Source organism: Anarrhichthys ocellatus, unplaced genomic scaffold (assembly GCF_004355925.1).
Source record: "Anarrhichthys ocellatus isolate YVR2014 unplaced genomic scaffold, GSC_Weel_1.0 scaffold82, whole genome shotgun sequence".
Lineage (NCBI taxonomy): Eukaryota > Metazoa > Chordata > Actinopteri > Perciformes > Anarhichadidae > Anarrhichthys > Anarrhichthys ocellatus.
Genome location: NW_022280112.1, coordinates 165,464 through 181,591, shown reverse-complemented (window position 1 = coordinate 181,591; position 16,128 = coordinate 165,464). Strand labels below are relative to the sequence as shown.

The 16,128-nt window shown below is 42.2% G+C and overlaps 1 protein-coding gene across 3 annotated transcripts in view; it reads left to right on the top strand.

Moving 5' to 3' along the window:
* The window catches only part of brinp2 (bone morphogenetic protein/retinoic acid inducible neural-specific 2), a 225,657-nt gene extending 210,024 nt beyond the window's left edge, over nucleotides 1-15,633 (top strand). For all 3 annotated transcript variants that reach the window (XM_031874543.1, XM_031874542.1, XM_031874540.1), the window contains 3 exons: nucleotides 7,061-7,283; nucleotides 11,593-11,899; nucleotides 13,163-15,633. In XM_031874543.1, coding sequence (XP_031730403.1) covers nucleotides 7,061-7,283; nucleotides 11,593-11,899; nucleotides 13,163-13,984 — 1,352 coding nt within the window. In that variant the 3' untranslated portion in view covers nucleotides 13,985-15,633. The remainder of the gene's footprint in view (nucleotides 1-7,060; nucleotides 7,284-11,592; nucleotides 11,900-13,162) is intronic.
* Nucleotides 15,634-16,128: the final 495 nt, after the last annotated feature.

Genomic DNA, 16,128 nt, shown 5'->3' with positions numbered 1-16,128 from the left:
GGGGGGTGGGGGGGGGGGGGGGGGGGGGGGGGGGGGGGGGGGGGGGCTGACATTGCAGGACAGCGAGTAGACCACTTTACTTTTATCAGGTAGAAGTAGTGTTAGATCGAGTTGGTCTGCCAATAACTTCTGGTGTGATTATAGTGACTAGCAAGCATTTTGTTTGTGGAAAAACAAAACAATCTGGATTCCACTTCTACAGTGAATGGGATGTTGTCGGCCAATCCATGGTCAGTAGTTGTGTACACTGCTGTCTGCTTAGGTGTCTTTTTAATGCTGCCACTCAGAGGTGCCGAAAGTCCAAAAAATGTCCCACACAAATGTGCTCTAAAAGGGAGTGCACTCCTCAAGGACAACACTGTGTGACTCACTATGGGCGGTTTAAAAATGAAAAGGATAAAAATTGATGCAGATATATCTTCTACCTAGTCTCGACCAGATGCCAGCATTACCCATAATGCAAATGGACGGCAGACAGTTAAGTTCGGAGTTTGGGGTATATTGTGATAGCAGCGTAAAAAAAAATGCTAGTAGGGGCTAATGTAGTCTCTAGCAAAGCTGAGGAGCGGACAACAAACGTGTCCCACCTCTTCCAATAATATATGAACTCAGGATTATGGAATTACCTACGAACGGCAAAAAGTGGTTCTCCGTGCATATTCAAGCAATATGCCGCGGATATAGAACTGCAAACATCAAAGTTGAGGAAGACGGAAGCATACTGATGTTTGCAGCCTTTAAAAGTGGAAATACATGGGATATAATAAACGCATCAATACAACCACGAAGGCAAGTTAGACATCTTTACTGCGCTACTCTGCTACCCTGTGGAAAGCATGAACTTTTCCTCCCACCGCCTCCCTCCAACAACCTCTATTAATGTTCTCTATGTAAATGCACTGACCACACTCTGTGTATCTAAAAATACAACGCTCAAATTGAGGCCAGCAATTGATCTATGACTGAAACAGAGTCGGTCAGGTCACATTCAGAGGCAACACTGATGTAGAGGCTCTGAAGCTTTTGCTGCTGGGATTTCAAATGTAATCTAGCTCTAAATGTAGGTTTAACGCACCAAAACAAAGTTTTGTCATTTAGAAAACGAGTGGATTTATGAAAAGAATATTCCAACACAAGCCACTTCCTGTACCTTTACTGTTATCGTGTGGGTTTATATGTTCTTCTTTCTAATAAACATGATAAAACACAGCTGTAGCATGTGTGATGAATCTCCCAAAGCCTACGCCTCTGCAGGGACAGATGCAACTTTAATAACATTCAGTTAATAATAAATAGTTCAGTGTATAGTTGCTTATGAATTTATGAGTTCAGCCCAAGTCAAGCGCAGACGGCGCTGTCGTTTTCTTGAAGGATTTTTAACTAATTATGGAAGATGTGTCTGGAAAAACTGCAAGTGTTTAGGGGATTATGGGCTAATCCGCAAACAGAAAGCTTAGTTTATTGAGGAGCAAATGTAATTAAGTGCGTATTGTGATGAATCACTCACTACTGAATGAAAAAAGAAGAGTTTCTACTCTTTTTTTTTTTTCCTCTTTGAGCTTTTTGACAGGATTCACAGATACAGATGTGTAATAATGGACACTCTGAACATTTACACTTTTATATACAGTATATCATTTTTGATTGTTTTGTTTAGTTTTTTTGATGTGTGACAATGGACGCTTTTAACATTTACACACTTTTTAGCTTTGTCAATAAATAAATAAATTTAAAAAAAACTATATATGAATGATACAAATTTTCAAATTTACTTCAAGGATTCCTGGTGAGTAAAGTGTTTTTAAAGTATTGAGTCAGTGTTCTGAGAGATCGATCATTCCACTGAACCAAGACCGACTTGAAAAAGCTCACTGAGTCTACTTTCTTTAACACAGTGGCTCTGTAGAGAGACTGCCGGGAACACAATCCTCCCGCTAACTATTGTGTGAGGAGCAGTGTCAGCGCCGTATGATGGATGGTGCGTTTAATGTGGCACAGACACTTTGAAGTGATGGAGATAGCAGCTCACTCGACAGCTCTGGACCCTCCGTTTTCCGCTCTGTCTCCCCCAGCCGCCGTCACTGCGGAATGGAGGGGGGGGTGGCCGTCGCAGTGCTCGCCTGCAGACATCCCAACTCCAACCTTATTGTCTGTCATGTTTGCAACTGAGTTAAAGGAGCGGGGGGAAGAAGGGTGATTATTGAAGTTGTTGTTGCGAGGAATCGTGTGGGATTTAATGAGAGGATCTGAGATGTGACTGGCAGACATGGCCACTGTGCAGAGAACTAAATACAAGAGGCTTCTTAAGAGAAAGGAGATGTTCCAGGCAGCCGTGTTCACCGCTACATATGACAGGTAGCTGTAAAACCCATCAATTCTAATTCCATCTATGACAGTGATGCTGACAGTGAGCGTATGCAAGGGGTTAGAGCTTATTTGTGGAAATGTCACAGAATATTTTAATTATACACAGCAGAAAGAAATATAGAAGAAGAAGAAACTGAAAGAGAGACATGTGTTTTTTCAAAGCATACGGGGATGAGAGTGTCTGATGCTGCAGTATAATACGATTCAGTAAGCACAAACATCAGGCTAGCAACTAAATATGTACACTTGAAGATTAACATTATCCCTACAAAGCAAGGTGAATGTTATTACGACGAGGCAAGCTCAGAATTCACATCAGACAGAATGCCAGCTCCCAATAAGCTCCATTGAGGCCTCCATCCTTGTGATCCAAACCGACACTGTCAGAAAATCAGTGGACAAAATAGTTTTGAAAGCATGAGAAGGAAACAGGAAGGAAACGGCATGTTTTGATGTCTGTGTTGTTTAAATGGCGTCCCTTTAGTGCTGCAGGACGAGTCCTAGAACCCAGAAAACCAGCATTTCATTTCATTTTAGTGTGTGTGTGTGTGTGTGTGTGTGTGTGTGTGTGTATATGTGCACGTATAGTACATCCTGAAAGGTGTAAATGTTCAGAGTGTCTGTCTGGATTGTCAAACATTTGTAGTTGTGAATCGTGTCAAAAAGAATCAGGTAAAAACCTTTTTCATTCACTCGTGAGTGATTCATCACAAAAAGCTCTTAATTACAGCTGCTTCTTAATAAACTAAGCTTTTTCTTTTCAGATTAGCCAATAATCCTCTCCAGACTTTTTCCAGAAATATCTTCCGTAATTGGTCAAAAATCCTTCAAGAGGACAAGAGCGCTGTCTGTGGGGCTGAACTCATAAATTCATAAACAATTATGCACTGAAATAACACAAGGTTTGGTCATAAACCATCATAGTGTGGTCGTATAATATCGTATGAAAAGTTATTTTCCATTTTTCATTTGCCTTCTAATGTCCAACTTGAGCGACAGGGCAGAGCCTGTTCAGGCAAAATGAGGAATCGGTTAGATTGTGGATTGGATTAAAATAAATACCTTTTTTATGTGAAATAAGTAGTTTGTTACCTAATTTATGTAGGTGGCGGAAGTTAAGTATGCAAGTAAAGTAACAAAAGCAAGATACATTTTGTCTTTTGCTTTCACTGAGGACTGGAACAGCAGTCTCCTGAGTGAAAGTCCTGTGTTAGTTTGACCACCTTGTTATTTATACTAGAGCACCTTCCTTGGAGGAAGCCCTACACGTTCTGGCTCACAATCACGTGGGTTTTATACGATTTACATATGCATATGTTTTTTGTACCAACAGTGATTGAAAACAGCCTGGTGTGGGACATAAGTGTCTGTTACAACGGTTTTCCAACAGTTAAACCTACTTCTGGACCAAAGAGATGGACAGACTAGCCGCCCTTATTATCTCTATAGAGCCACACTACTGGCTTGGCTAAAACCAAACAGCAGTTGACTTTGGTCAACTTCAAATCCCGACTTCTTAATACCCCCCCGTCCTTGTTTTTGAGTTCAATGAACAGGCCTCAGCACAGCCAGTCACTTCACTGTTGCCTCCGCTTGATGATGTCATGAATCACTAACTCAGCACAGAGATGGAGATTTTAGGGCGGCGCGGTCACCCATTATGATGGGGGGGGGGAAAATGGCCTCTTTATCTGATGGATTTGGAGTGAGCCAAATTGTCCATAAATTTGGGACACAGAGTCATAAATGTCAGGAAAGGGAGAAAAACAGACAGACAAATTCCGCCAGCGTGATGGCAGTGCTAATGATTACTTCTGAGAGAGAGAGAGAGAGAGAGAGAGAGAGAGAGAGAGAGAAATAATGTGCAGGGAGTGTTAAAAAGGACAAGGAATAGGGGGGGAGGTGGTTGGTGGATGTGTATGAATGTGTATGTGCCACTCTGTGTTAATCACTGATGGGGGGAGAAAGGGAGACAGATGAAGACAGAGGCATTGATCTCACCAGCTAATGGTCACATTGACTCACTGCATGTCTCTGTGCTGAGGAAAAAAAACAACTTTAAAACAGAGAACACATGGGGTATTCTAGTGAGATAACTCCATTACTCACAAGAGGGTTTGAGATGAGGTTACCTGGCATCTCGGCGGCCATATTAAAACAAAGTAGCTGTGGATAACAGGTTTCATTTCCATATTTACAGGAGGGAACAATAATGGCGACATTCTTCATGGTTTCAGCAACCGCTACAGCTGCAGCAATTAATTCCATCGTTTGTGTTCACAAGCACATCAATAATGCAATTGTTTGATGAAGTTACTAGACATGATCGGCAACCTGTTCGATGTGCCAATTTATAATGTTAAGATTTTGTCATAATGTGCACTGATTTATTTACGGCTGCTGCATGTCTCCCATCAAAACAGACAAATTATACAAATACACTAATATACAACTTGTAGGTCAAAGTGTGCCGTATACGATATTCTTAATAACTCTGATACCAGCTCTCATCCCGGCTATAGTGAGTCGCTCCCATGCAGAGTCTCACTTTCACGAGCTTTGTAATCCAGTCGTGTCTTTTTGGACACTTTGTTAAATACATCCATGACGATAAATCCAACTCAGAATGTTTACTGTGGTCCTGACTTGTCGGTCAATCAGAGGTTTTGCTTTTGAGTGTGTGGTCGATCTGATCTTATTGCACAATGGAATAACCTGAGATTAAAAGATGGAGTGCATGGTAATAATGTGTACTATAGCAACTGCAGTCTAAATGCCTCGTGTGGTCAGAGAAATAAATGCTCAGAAATCTTGTGTTTCATTTTAGTGCCTTCTAGGCTTCAATCAACATCAAAAAAACATGTTTAAGAAAAGTCCCGGGCTGAAAGGCTTGTAGGTATGATTTAAACTGAGTTATTTGCATCGTACAAATTTGCATTTTGCTATATCAATCAAAATATTTGTTAACTTCAATGTCAGGAAGTACAGTGTATTGCGCAATATTTTTATAGCTCCTTCCTCATTTTATATTCATCCACTTCTGTACCTGATGATTTCAACTCAGATCTGAAGCATATTTCGTCTCTAACAGCAGCTGGAAAGAGAAACTGTTTGTTCTGGTGGATCAAAATTATATTCAGCAACTTTCCCATTGCATGAATCTGGACGTCTGACCTTTAAAATGGAGGTGTTTGTACACTGTGCTTGCTTTTTTTTGTTTGTCCTTCAAACAATGAACTCTGCACGCTCAGCTCAGTGTGGCTTTTAATGCTTTGTTAAGATCAGTAGAGGTGACATGAAACAAACCATCTGAGGAATGCAGCAAACAGAATGGTAAACTTAATGTTGCCCTCCTAATTTAGCCTTAGGTCCGTACAGAGAGGCTTTAGAGAGACATGAGGGAGTAACAAGAGATGCAGAAACGGACTCCACAGTGGAAATGATGGCAGCCCTTGCAAAGGTAGTACAAAATGCAACCCATACTTTGGTGTTTTATTCTTACTGCTTTACTTAAGATTTCATTAAACTTATTTTTTTTTCTTTTTACACAAAATGTACCAAAACACTGGCAACGAGGAAGATCTTGGGTAATTAGTTAAAATAGCTGTTTAGTGTCTTAAAATATAACATCAGATCCTATTTAACGTTTTAATAAATGTGTGTATTTGGCGATTTTTGCACTGTTGTATGGACATTCTTTCACCACACTTTCATATCAAGTGAATCAATGTTTCTCAGCCCCGACTTGCTATCGTCCAGAAGAGAAACAGAGGCAGACATAGACGCAGAGAGAGACGGACCGTCGTGTCATCTTGGATCACCAGACACTGTAATAGGCTTGAGTCTCATCAGTTGGGCTCAGCTCGGGTCGGCTTGGCTGCAGAATTAACTCCCTGTCTCCCTGCCAACAACAGCGCATGGGAATGGGATTCTCTAGCAGACCCAGAACAATCCTAGAAGGTCTCACTTAGCTGGCTTTGGGAGAAAAAGAAAAGAATAGGTTTCCAGTTGCCCAGAGGTTTCACACTGGTATAATATTTGCTCTCTGGTTCATAATGGAACTCCAATGATCTGAACACCGGAACGCTCTCGGCAAACCCAGCGCGAGGTACGAGCTGTGTCTTCTGTGCCGGTGTTATTCTCAGTGTGATTCACTCAAATGGTCTTTTTTTTATGTAGGAGATTCAGCACACACAGAGACACTGGAACGTTATCCATTTGATTTGATCACCGTTTGAATGTCTCTCTTCGGTTTGGCTGGGGCAGTAGATGTCCATGTGTCTGGTACTACAGAGTAAGTGCTGTTCTGACTAAGGTACCCATGAGGGACAGAACATTTTGAACATTTTCAGAACAGCATGAGGCAAGTAAAGCCTGGAACATTTTCTTCTTTTTCAAACAATAGCTCAGGGCTCTTACATTTAAGACATGGGGAGTTTTCATTTGAAATAAAAGCTAAAATTTTACAGTAGGTAAAATAATAGCACCTTATACACACCTATTCGGCATAAAAAGGCAAAAAATAATAATTTATCAAAATTCCACTCGTTCTTGGAAAACCATGTAGATCGATGTCATCTGGGTTTTCTCAGAAGAGGTATTGTTAACATCGAAATGACGAGAGCTCATCTTAATTTGTTCTATTTTCTCTTTCTCCACCTTCCCTTTCTGTCCCCCTTGAACTTCCCTGCAGATGAATTCAAAGCCCTGCTGAAGCGCTTGCCCACCGACCGGTTCTTGAACGTGTCCACGGTCGCCAAGTTCTGGGCAGCCGACTTGTCCATCCAGAAGCGCTACGGCCAGCTGGAGTCCAGCACCGCCCTGGTCCTGGGCAAAGCCCAGAAGGTCGTCAGGAAACTGTTCACCCTGAGCAAACGCTGCCCCAAACACCCTCGCATCAGTCTGCCCAGAGAGAGGTAACCCACTGACACACTGACAGGAATCAAACCCAACTACAAAGGCACTCGGAGAGCGCAGACCTCCACCGAGGCCGTTTCCATAACTGTAATATAATGGGAGCATCCGCCCCGTCATTCAGATTCGCTCCAAAATGTTATTGAATCTTTCTCGGCCCATGCTACACGCCAACTCTAATGAAAATGGGGCCAGTAACTTTTCTGTAATCCTGCTGACAAACAAACCAACGAACCGATCCCAAAACTGAAGAAGACATCATTTATTATTACTAGGAGTTTTCGTGGCTGCTTTGTGCTGATTCATCACAGCTGTAGGCACTCTAACAGCCCACCTCAAGTGAGGCACACTGGGGAAAACCCAAAGCCATCTATCTGGAAAGAGCTCAGCTTTGAATTAGGCTAAAACTCCCAAAAGTGATACACACGGGAAAGGTGGGAAACATGCCAGTGGGGTACACAATTGCTCCCTTTAAGCCGATTTCCATCCAGAACATGAATTTGTAGATTACTGGCATTTTGGTTTCAGCTTTGGGCTGTCTGTGCTGTCAACATGTTGTACAACATCCAAACTGTGTAAAAGCGTTGGGCGTTATGACAGAGTAGTAGCAACACTATCTAGATAGCTGTAGCCTGCATGTACCTGAATGAATCATCTGTATCAATGACCCATGACACTCCCAGATGGAGTGGCCTAGAAACAACTTCATGCAAAAGTAATTATCATCAACATCTTACATAAGAAATATCAGTTTAGATACTGTAAATACACCAATGTACCAGGGGTGTTATATTTTCCTCATGATCCGATATTGAAGCCTGGTACTTCTTGAAACTTGACAGAAGACAGGAAACTGAAGAACAGAAAAAGTCATTTTCTAAGTAGTGTTATTCATCTGGACCTACCATTATATACAGAATGCTTTTAAAGAGTCATGCAATATAAGACTAATTAGACTCAGTGAGGCTCAGATACAAATCCTCTTTCGTTATTTGATTAGTACAGGTACCTGTTAAAATATCTTCTTTTATTGACAGCGAAACTTATAGATATATATGGAGTATAAATGCGAGTAAAAAAATGAGACATTAAATAATTCAGAAAGGCAGATTAGACAATTACTAATAATGTTCAGTATTAGCCACAGTCCTTTATGGTAAGAATCCAAATTAGGGTGCAACTACTTCAATTTGTTCAGCCATATTTCTGAAGTAGTGATTTTAACCCAAACCATGTTTCGGAACATCAAAAAAGTTTGGGGTTTTTGGGGCCTAAACCGAACCAAACCATTGCACTGTCAAACCATAAAACTAATTTGTTCATCATCAGAAATGTGTTTTGTTTAGGAAGACAAAGGTAGAAGTGCATTCTGTTTGTCAGCAGGACAATATCGCTCAAGAGAGGACGTACAAACGCCATCAACATTCACTTCCAATTTGGTTGTAATTCCTTGCGATACTGGTCAAGATGGTTTTGATGCACAAACGTGCACGTGTTTGGAAGCATACCACGCTGCCACTGCAGCTGCACTGACAAAGAGAAAGAGCAAGGCTGTTGTTGAAACCACCATCTACTAATAATTTGAAAGGCTGACTGACTTCCTTTGCCGGAGTCAATTCTACAGCCGCAGTTGACTTATCTGAACAAAAAACACCCTCGCAAGCTTCACTCAGCCGTCGTTGCTTGGCAGTTTTGTTGCCACGCCGATGGGGAAATTGAAAAAGCAGGTGAGACGAGGGAGGACGGAGAGTAAGAGAATGTGGAAGAGAGATGTGACGGCGGGTTGGAGACTAAGAGAGGGATGAAGGGTGTAGTTACCGGTTGGTGGAGGCCTTTGTGTGGTAAGGTACGCGTTATTGTGGCACGCTGTAATCAAGTCCTCTCCCGGACTGACAGCCCGGCATTTTCTTACAGCGAACTTCTATTTCCCTGACAGTCCTTTCCCTCTGCCTCACGGTCTGTCTTCAGTCACCTTGTTGTCGTCTTTTCCTCTCTCTCTGTCTCACCCCCGTCACTCAAGAGTCGTAACACAGACCGTACAAGCAACAAGACGTTATCGGGGGGCCGCCACAGCTCCACCGTTCTCTACTGCACAAACCCATTTGTTTTATCATCATTCTTTTTTTTTCTTTTTACATAGGCCTGAGGGGTAGGAATTGCTGGAGCATTTGAGCAATGTTGTGTGTGATTTCCTGAACTTAGCCCGGGGATAGAATCTCTCTGCAGAGCCAATTTCCAGTCTGAACTTGTTGCTGCTGTTACCGTGCCAAAGTGAATGGTAATTTATGTATGTCTGCATTTTCATCTCTCGCTGCAGTCATACCAATCACTCACCCTTCTATAAACGGAAAAAGGGTGTCAAATTACCACGGATAAACAATCCAATTTTGAAGTAATATGGACTGCAAATTACATTTTCCCCTATAGAAAATGGGACGCAAACGCTGTGAGTATCAGTGTGGTCTATAGACAAACCCTCCTATAAGTCTGTCATCAAAGCCTTTTCATCGACGTTGCCCCCTTTAACGTTGGTGTTTAACTAAGTTTATGCCTCTAAAAAGAAGAATCGAAAAGACGGCGGGGTGAGAGAATGGAAGAAGCACATGGGATGTAAAATGGGTGAAGGGTGCCCCCCCCCCCCCCCCATAATGATGAAAATAGCACTTTGCAACAAGGTAAAAAAAATATTGAGAACTTATTAACAAATGAGTGAGGACATATATTTTTAAAGATTTAAAATACCAAAACAAAAACAACTCAAACAAAGAAATAGAGGGAAATTCAATACCAGTTTTCAAAAAGTGACTGGGTGTGTTGCGTTTCAGTGTCTCTCTTTTCAAACGGAGATGCAATGTCAAATGTCAAAAGAGAAGAAAACAAAAAAAGATGTCAAGTTTCCAATCACAGCCCGGAGACGGAACCAACACTTACTGGTAATTGTGCCAAGAACATCTGTTTTTACAGCTTCCTGAAGCACAATTCATCCCTTCAAAGTCTAATCATAAATCATCTAACTGAATATACAGCTATATAATGTATACTCTATAAACTTTATGGCTTTATTCAGCGATCTCTTCACGGCCAGTATATACTGTCGGAGAGGTTAAAGCAAGCAAAAAGCTGTGCACCTTACCGTTGTCTTAAGACAGACACACATTTTAGCCTTTCCTTTAAACAACAAATTGATGATTTTATATAACTGTTTGTGTACAGATTGAACAAACAAGATAGTGTGTTAATGAGTGAGCTTTAGAGGTTGTGGTAAGCTTATAATATAATAATAGATGGACCCAGGCTAGCCGTATCCTCCTGTGTCTCGTCTTTGAAAAGCTGGACTAATTGCCTCCCAGCTCCAGACATAGGATCGGTATCGATCTTTTCATTTAATTTTAGAAAGAAGGGAAACTATTACTTTAAGTTAAGCCATACAGATTGTTGTCAACTAACAGCAACACTTCATGTTTCTGGCTGTGGCACAGGGAGATGATTTCCACATCTCTCTACATTTGCAGTGCCTTCACCCCATAGAGCGTACATAAGAAGAGGATGTAGTCACTGTGGACTGCTATTTTGAGGCTTCGAGTTAGGCGTTTTGGCCATCGCCATCTTGGTTTGTACAGAAATAATAAATCAAGTGAGAAGTATACATTTTTCTGATCGACTTCTATACAATCAGACTTCTTTTTGCAACCAGAATAGTCGCCCCCTGATGGCCAGTAGTGAGAATGCAAGTATGAGGCACTTATGCATTGGCTTCACTTTTCAGAACCGGAGGTACTGCTATAACCCCTAGGCCACCAAGACACCGTGACATCCCTATTCTTAATCCTGCCTGCTTGTATGGCTGAAAAGAGTCTTAGTTGTATGGAAGCAATTCATAGACCTGGAACCAGGCTAGTGTGCGGTTGGAGATCGGGGAGACATTTCAGTAGCAGTGCACACAGCAGAGTTACTCCCACACCTCTGTGACACACTCACACACAAAATGTAGTTACGGCTCGGACAAGCCACAAATATAACTTATTAATAGTCTCAGTTAAAGGACATCATATTGAACACAGACAGCTAGAGTTTAAATCTGGCATTGAAGTCCAAATTCAAAATATTGGAGGGAACGTTCTTCCCCCCTGAAAGCTTTAAAAGTTTTCTTTTAACTTTAAACATCATGTGGTCAGAATGTGAAACAGACTTGAACGATCAACCAAACAGGGCAGTGAAACACTCATTTTCAGCCTGGTGTATTCTCCCCTTGAATATACTGTACTGAATACACAACACATTACTGTGTTATTTTCTCTCCCTCCTCTGCAGGCCTGTCGGGTTTTGGTTGAACAGGGCTCAGTCTCTGCTCTACTGCAATGAGCACGGCGTGCAGGGCTCCTTCTCCGAGGAGGTGAAGAGCTGTAGCTGCCCTGCGGAGCAGCCCACCTGCCAGGGAGCCGTTCCCTGCGTCGTGGGCACCTCCTCCACCTCCTGCTCTTCCTGCGCCGCCGACAACGCGACCCGCTGTGGAGCCTGTCACCACGGCAACCTCCTCCATCTAGGCTCCTGCCGGCCGAGCATCGCTGCATCCCTGGACCACTATCTGAACTTTGACCTGGACATGCCGGATGCTGAGGTTCTCAAAGCTTCTAATATGTGTTCCTTAGGTCCTCAAACGCCTAAGTTTCAAAGATACAGTACCTCTGATTACACTAACGACCATGGCAAAGAAATGCTGTAGATATGCCTCGACACAAACATATAACTCTAATAAGAGAGTTTCAAATATAGATCTGCAGAGTGGCTTCACAAGCCATAGTCCAGTTTGGTTTGTCTGATTGAGAGTGAAATCAATACTTTTGGTTCGTTCATTTAGTCCGGTTTGGTTTCATAGTGCAACACTTCAAATCGGACCAAATAACCATTTTAATTTGCTTGAGGGGCGTGTATGATGGAGTGAATTCATCTTTCTCGTCTCGAGAGCTGTCACTTCTATGCAGTGAATGGCTTTTTTTCTCAATTTGACTTGCTCATGAATCCCCTCTCCTCCAACATATCTTAAATTACTTGATAAAAAAACATCACTATTTTTGTGGCCCTCATTTAGGGGATTCTAAATGTTCTCTTCGGCCCAGATGTGAAGCAAACATGGGACTTCTGCAGAAGTCCAAGTCAGTCCTCTTTCTCTCATGTTAACCTGTCGTGTCCATCTAAAAAAATGCGCCTGCATGCAGGTCTGTGTTTGAAATTGACTTCCTGCAATTGGGTCGGATCAGGTTCAATCAATCCGCTCTTGGGTTCTCTAAAAAACCCCCCACAAGCGATCTCGGAATGGTTGTTTTGGTCCGCACCAGAGTGTGATTACTGCCTTTACAACTGCCCAAAAGGATCAAACCAGGCGTTGAACCGCACCAGAGTTTGTGAACATTTTGGTTCACTTCCAGCAATTATGTCAGATTATGTTAGCAATGCAATCGAGCCTCACAAGTGATCGCTTGAAAGTGGTCCGAGACCACCTCTCGCAAGCTGTTAGGACCATTTGTATTCTGATGTGGATCACAACAGTTATTGCATTCACAACTGTGCTACCAACCCACACCGGAGTTCCAATAAACACATGTTTTGGGTCAATTGCTGCAATTTTGTTGGGTTATGTTCTCAATGCAATGGAACCGCACTAGGGTTCTCTAAAAAAACGGTCCAAAACCACCTCTAAGTGCTCTCGGACTTGTTTTTTTGGTCCACACAAGAATACGATTACTGCATTGACAACTGCACCAGAGTTCTATTAAAATAGACTACATGTTGGCTTGTGAAAGCATACTTAGTGATCTGTCTATTATTATCTGTCTACCTGTAAGAGTGAATGTGATCTCACATTTCTAAAATCTCTCTCCAGGTGAAGTACCTGCTTCAGCGACTGGACAGCAGAATCGAGGTGCACGCCATCTACATCAGCAATGACGTCCGTCTGGGGAGTTGGTTCAACCCCGCCTGGAGGAAGAGAATGTTGCTGACCCTCAAGAGTAACAAAAATAAGTCCAACCTTATCCACATGCTGATGGGCATTTCTTTCCAGATATGCTTGACTAAGAATTCGACACTGGAGCCCGTCCCTGCGATTTATGTCAATCCTTTTGGGGGAAGTCACTCAGAGAGCTGGTTCATGCCAGTGAACCAGCCTGACTTCCCCGACTGGGAGAGAACTCGACTGGAAGCCGTCGTCACGGCACAGTGTTACAACTGGACACTGACCATGGGCAACAAATGGAAGTCCTTCTTTGAAACGGTGCACATCTACCTGCGAAGCCGCATACTCACAGATGATCCGACAGCGAACGAAACTCTCTTCTATGAGCCGTTGGACCTGGACGACCAGACGTCCAACCTCGGGTACATGAAGATCAACACGCTAAAGGTGTTCGGATACAGCCTGCACTTTGACCCCGAGGGCATCAAGGATCTCATCCTCCAACTAGACTACCCTTACACGCAGGGTACGCAGGACGCCGCCTTTCTGATGTTGTTGGAGATGAGGGACCGGATTAATCGGCTGTCTCCGCCGGCGCCGCAGCCCCTGGACCTGTTCTCTTGTCTGTTGCGCCACCGGCTCAAGCTGTCCGCCGGAGAGGTGGCACGCATCAAGGACTCTCTGCAGATCTTCAACTCCAAGCTTCCCAATGCCTCTCCTGAACCTGAGCTGGCCCAGCTTTGCAGCTAGCTAGCTTAGCATACAGGTCAGGTTCCGGAAGTGATGCTAGAAAGTGGAGTTGCTGCTGGACTGAACAAGGGAGGTTCAACAGAATTATCCTCTTGGACCCAAAGCCTCTGGATTAATAGAACATCCAATTCTGAAGGCTGATTGCTGGGCTTTTCCTACAGTTACACTTGGCAGGATTTCTGTTGTCATATTTCTGTCAGAAATTGCTACCAGAGCCCTTTGATGAACAGTGGAGTGATGTTGTGGACTTTTGAGAGAACAGCTGATACTTGGACTCTTTCAGAAGCTCTACTGTACGAGCCCGGAGGCATACTTTTGCTATTACTGCCCTGCTTTTGGCAAACTGTACGACTGGATTAAGTTAAGAGACTCCCACACACAGACAGTTTTTTTTTTTTATTTAGAACCTCAGAGAGCCGACGTCATTAAGTATACCTAAGACATCTGCCTTGCAAAGATAAAGGTGGTTTTGATATGTAAAGAGAAACTCTTAAGGGGTCTTCACAACTGAGTAAGTGGAAGAGAAGAGTTCCCCTTTTATATCCCTATTTTCTTTGGCTACAGAACAATCTCGTGGGAAGGGGAAAAACGAGATAATATTATAAATGTGGTGAATGACTTATGTTATGCTTAACAGTTTAAAATTTGATAATCCTGAACCCTGTTACTGTCTTTGAATATTTATTTTTAACCCCTGCCTTCCATTTTATCTGCCATTTGAAAACGTGTAAGTACAGTATCTATGCTTAACATCCGAGTGAGAAGCCCGTTAGTGATGTTCTGTCCTTGGTGGCGTGTCTATACCAAAAGAAGGTGAACACATTGGCAAACTGAATTGCAAACTATCTTAAGTGTTGAGTTATTTTTTTTTGGGAGGCAGAAAATCGTCAAGAACTCTTCTGATGTGGAAACAAAAAGGTCTGAGGAAATAGCGCTGTAAATAACGCTCCATCTAACCCCAGGTGTGGACAAGTGCACATTGCTTTTTAGATAACTGAGTGCAAAGACCAAAAAAAATGTTTATAACAAAAACAAACTCATGCCTTATATGGAGAGTCAATGTTAAGATAAGAAGCACATTTAGTTTCTGTGTTTGATTTCCCAGCAGAGGCTGTATTTTGCTTTTTATATTTCAATATTTCTACCAAGACAGACAGACACATTCTCCAGAATATGTGGTATTGTAGCTTTTCTTTCCATGTAAATGCCAGACACTTTCTGCAGCTACTTGTTTTGATTTGGTGTTGTGAAACTTTGAGTCACTAGTCACACTCGACACCAGTACTCACATACTGTAATTGTTCTGCAAAATCTCCAATTAGACAAACTCTCAGCAACTGATTGAACCTGGTGGATCTCATTATGGTTTTCAATGGTTTGGTTTAGTCTCAGGTCAATGAAACTATTTTGGTTTTTTCTTTACTTGTGGGTCCAATGTCAGCTGCCGGTTACCGCGATGACTGGAGCTACAATGTTTCTGTAGGGCAGCGATGGTTCTCTGGAGAGCTGCCAACTTACCAGGATGATATTTGATATGATTCTACATTTACTTCACTAATTTCTCACTGAAAGTCAGTAAACCTTGTATGTCATTTTCAGCAGTTCTTCTGTGCTCAGCTTGCTTAAGTAAAAACAAAGTGGTTTATCTATTTGGGATACTCTTCCTTGTCTGCTTTTAATCCTCACTGTTATAATGTGTGCTTTGTTTGCAGCTCATGGTCAGGTTTTCCCGTTGTCCTCGCCGTGTGAGTAGAGACACAGGGCCAGATTTACTAAGGAAATAGTGCAATGCAAGTGTGCGCAGGTGGAGGGGGAAAGATGGTGTGGATATAAGAAGAACAGTGCAGTTTCTAGCATGTAGCGCCTTCACGGTTTATTAAACATCAAATTAAAATGTAAGTTTAATCAACACAAAATCTCCCAAAACTCAAAAGTACAGATATTTATTGCTTCATCATTGGCCCGTTTTAGAAATTTGATTCAAACTAATGAATAGGTTAATTAATAGGCCGAAGTGCAGTGACGGCACACACATTCTCACACCGATGAGTCAAATATTGCACATGTATACATATATATATATATATATACATATATATATATATATACACATATATATATATATACATATATATATATATATA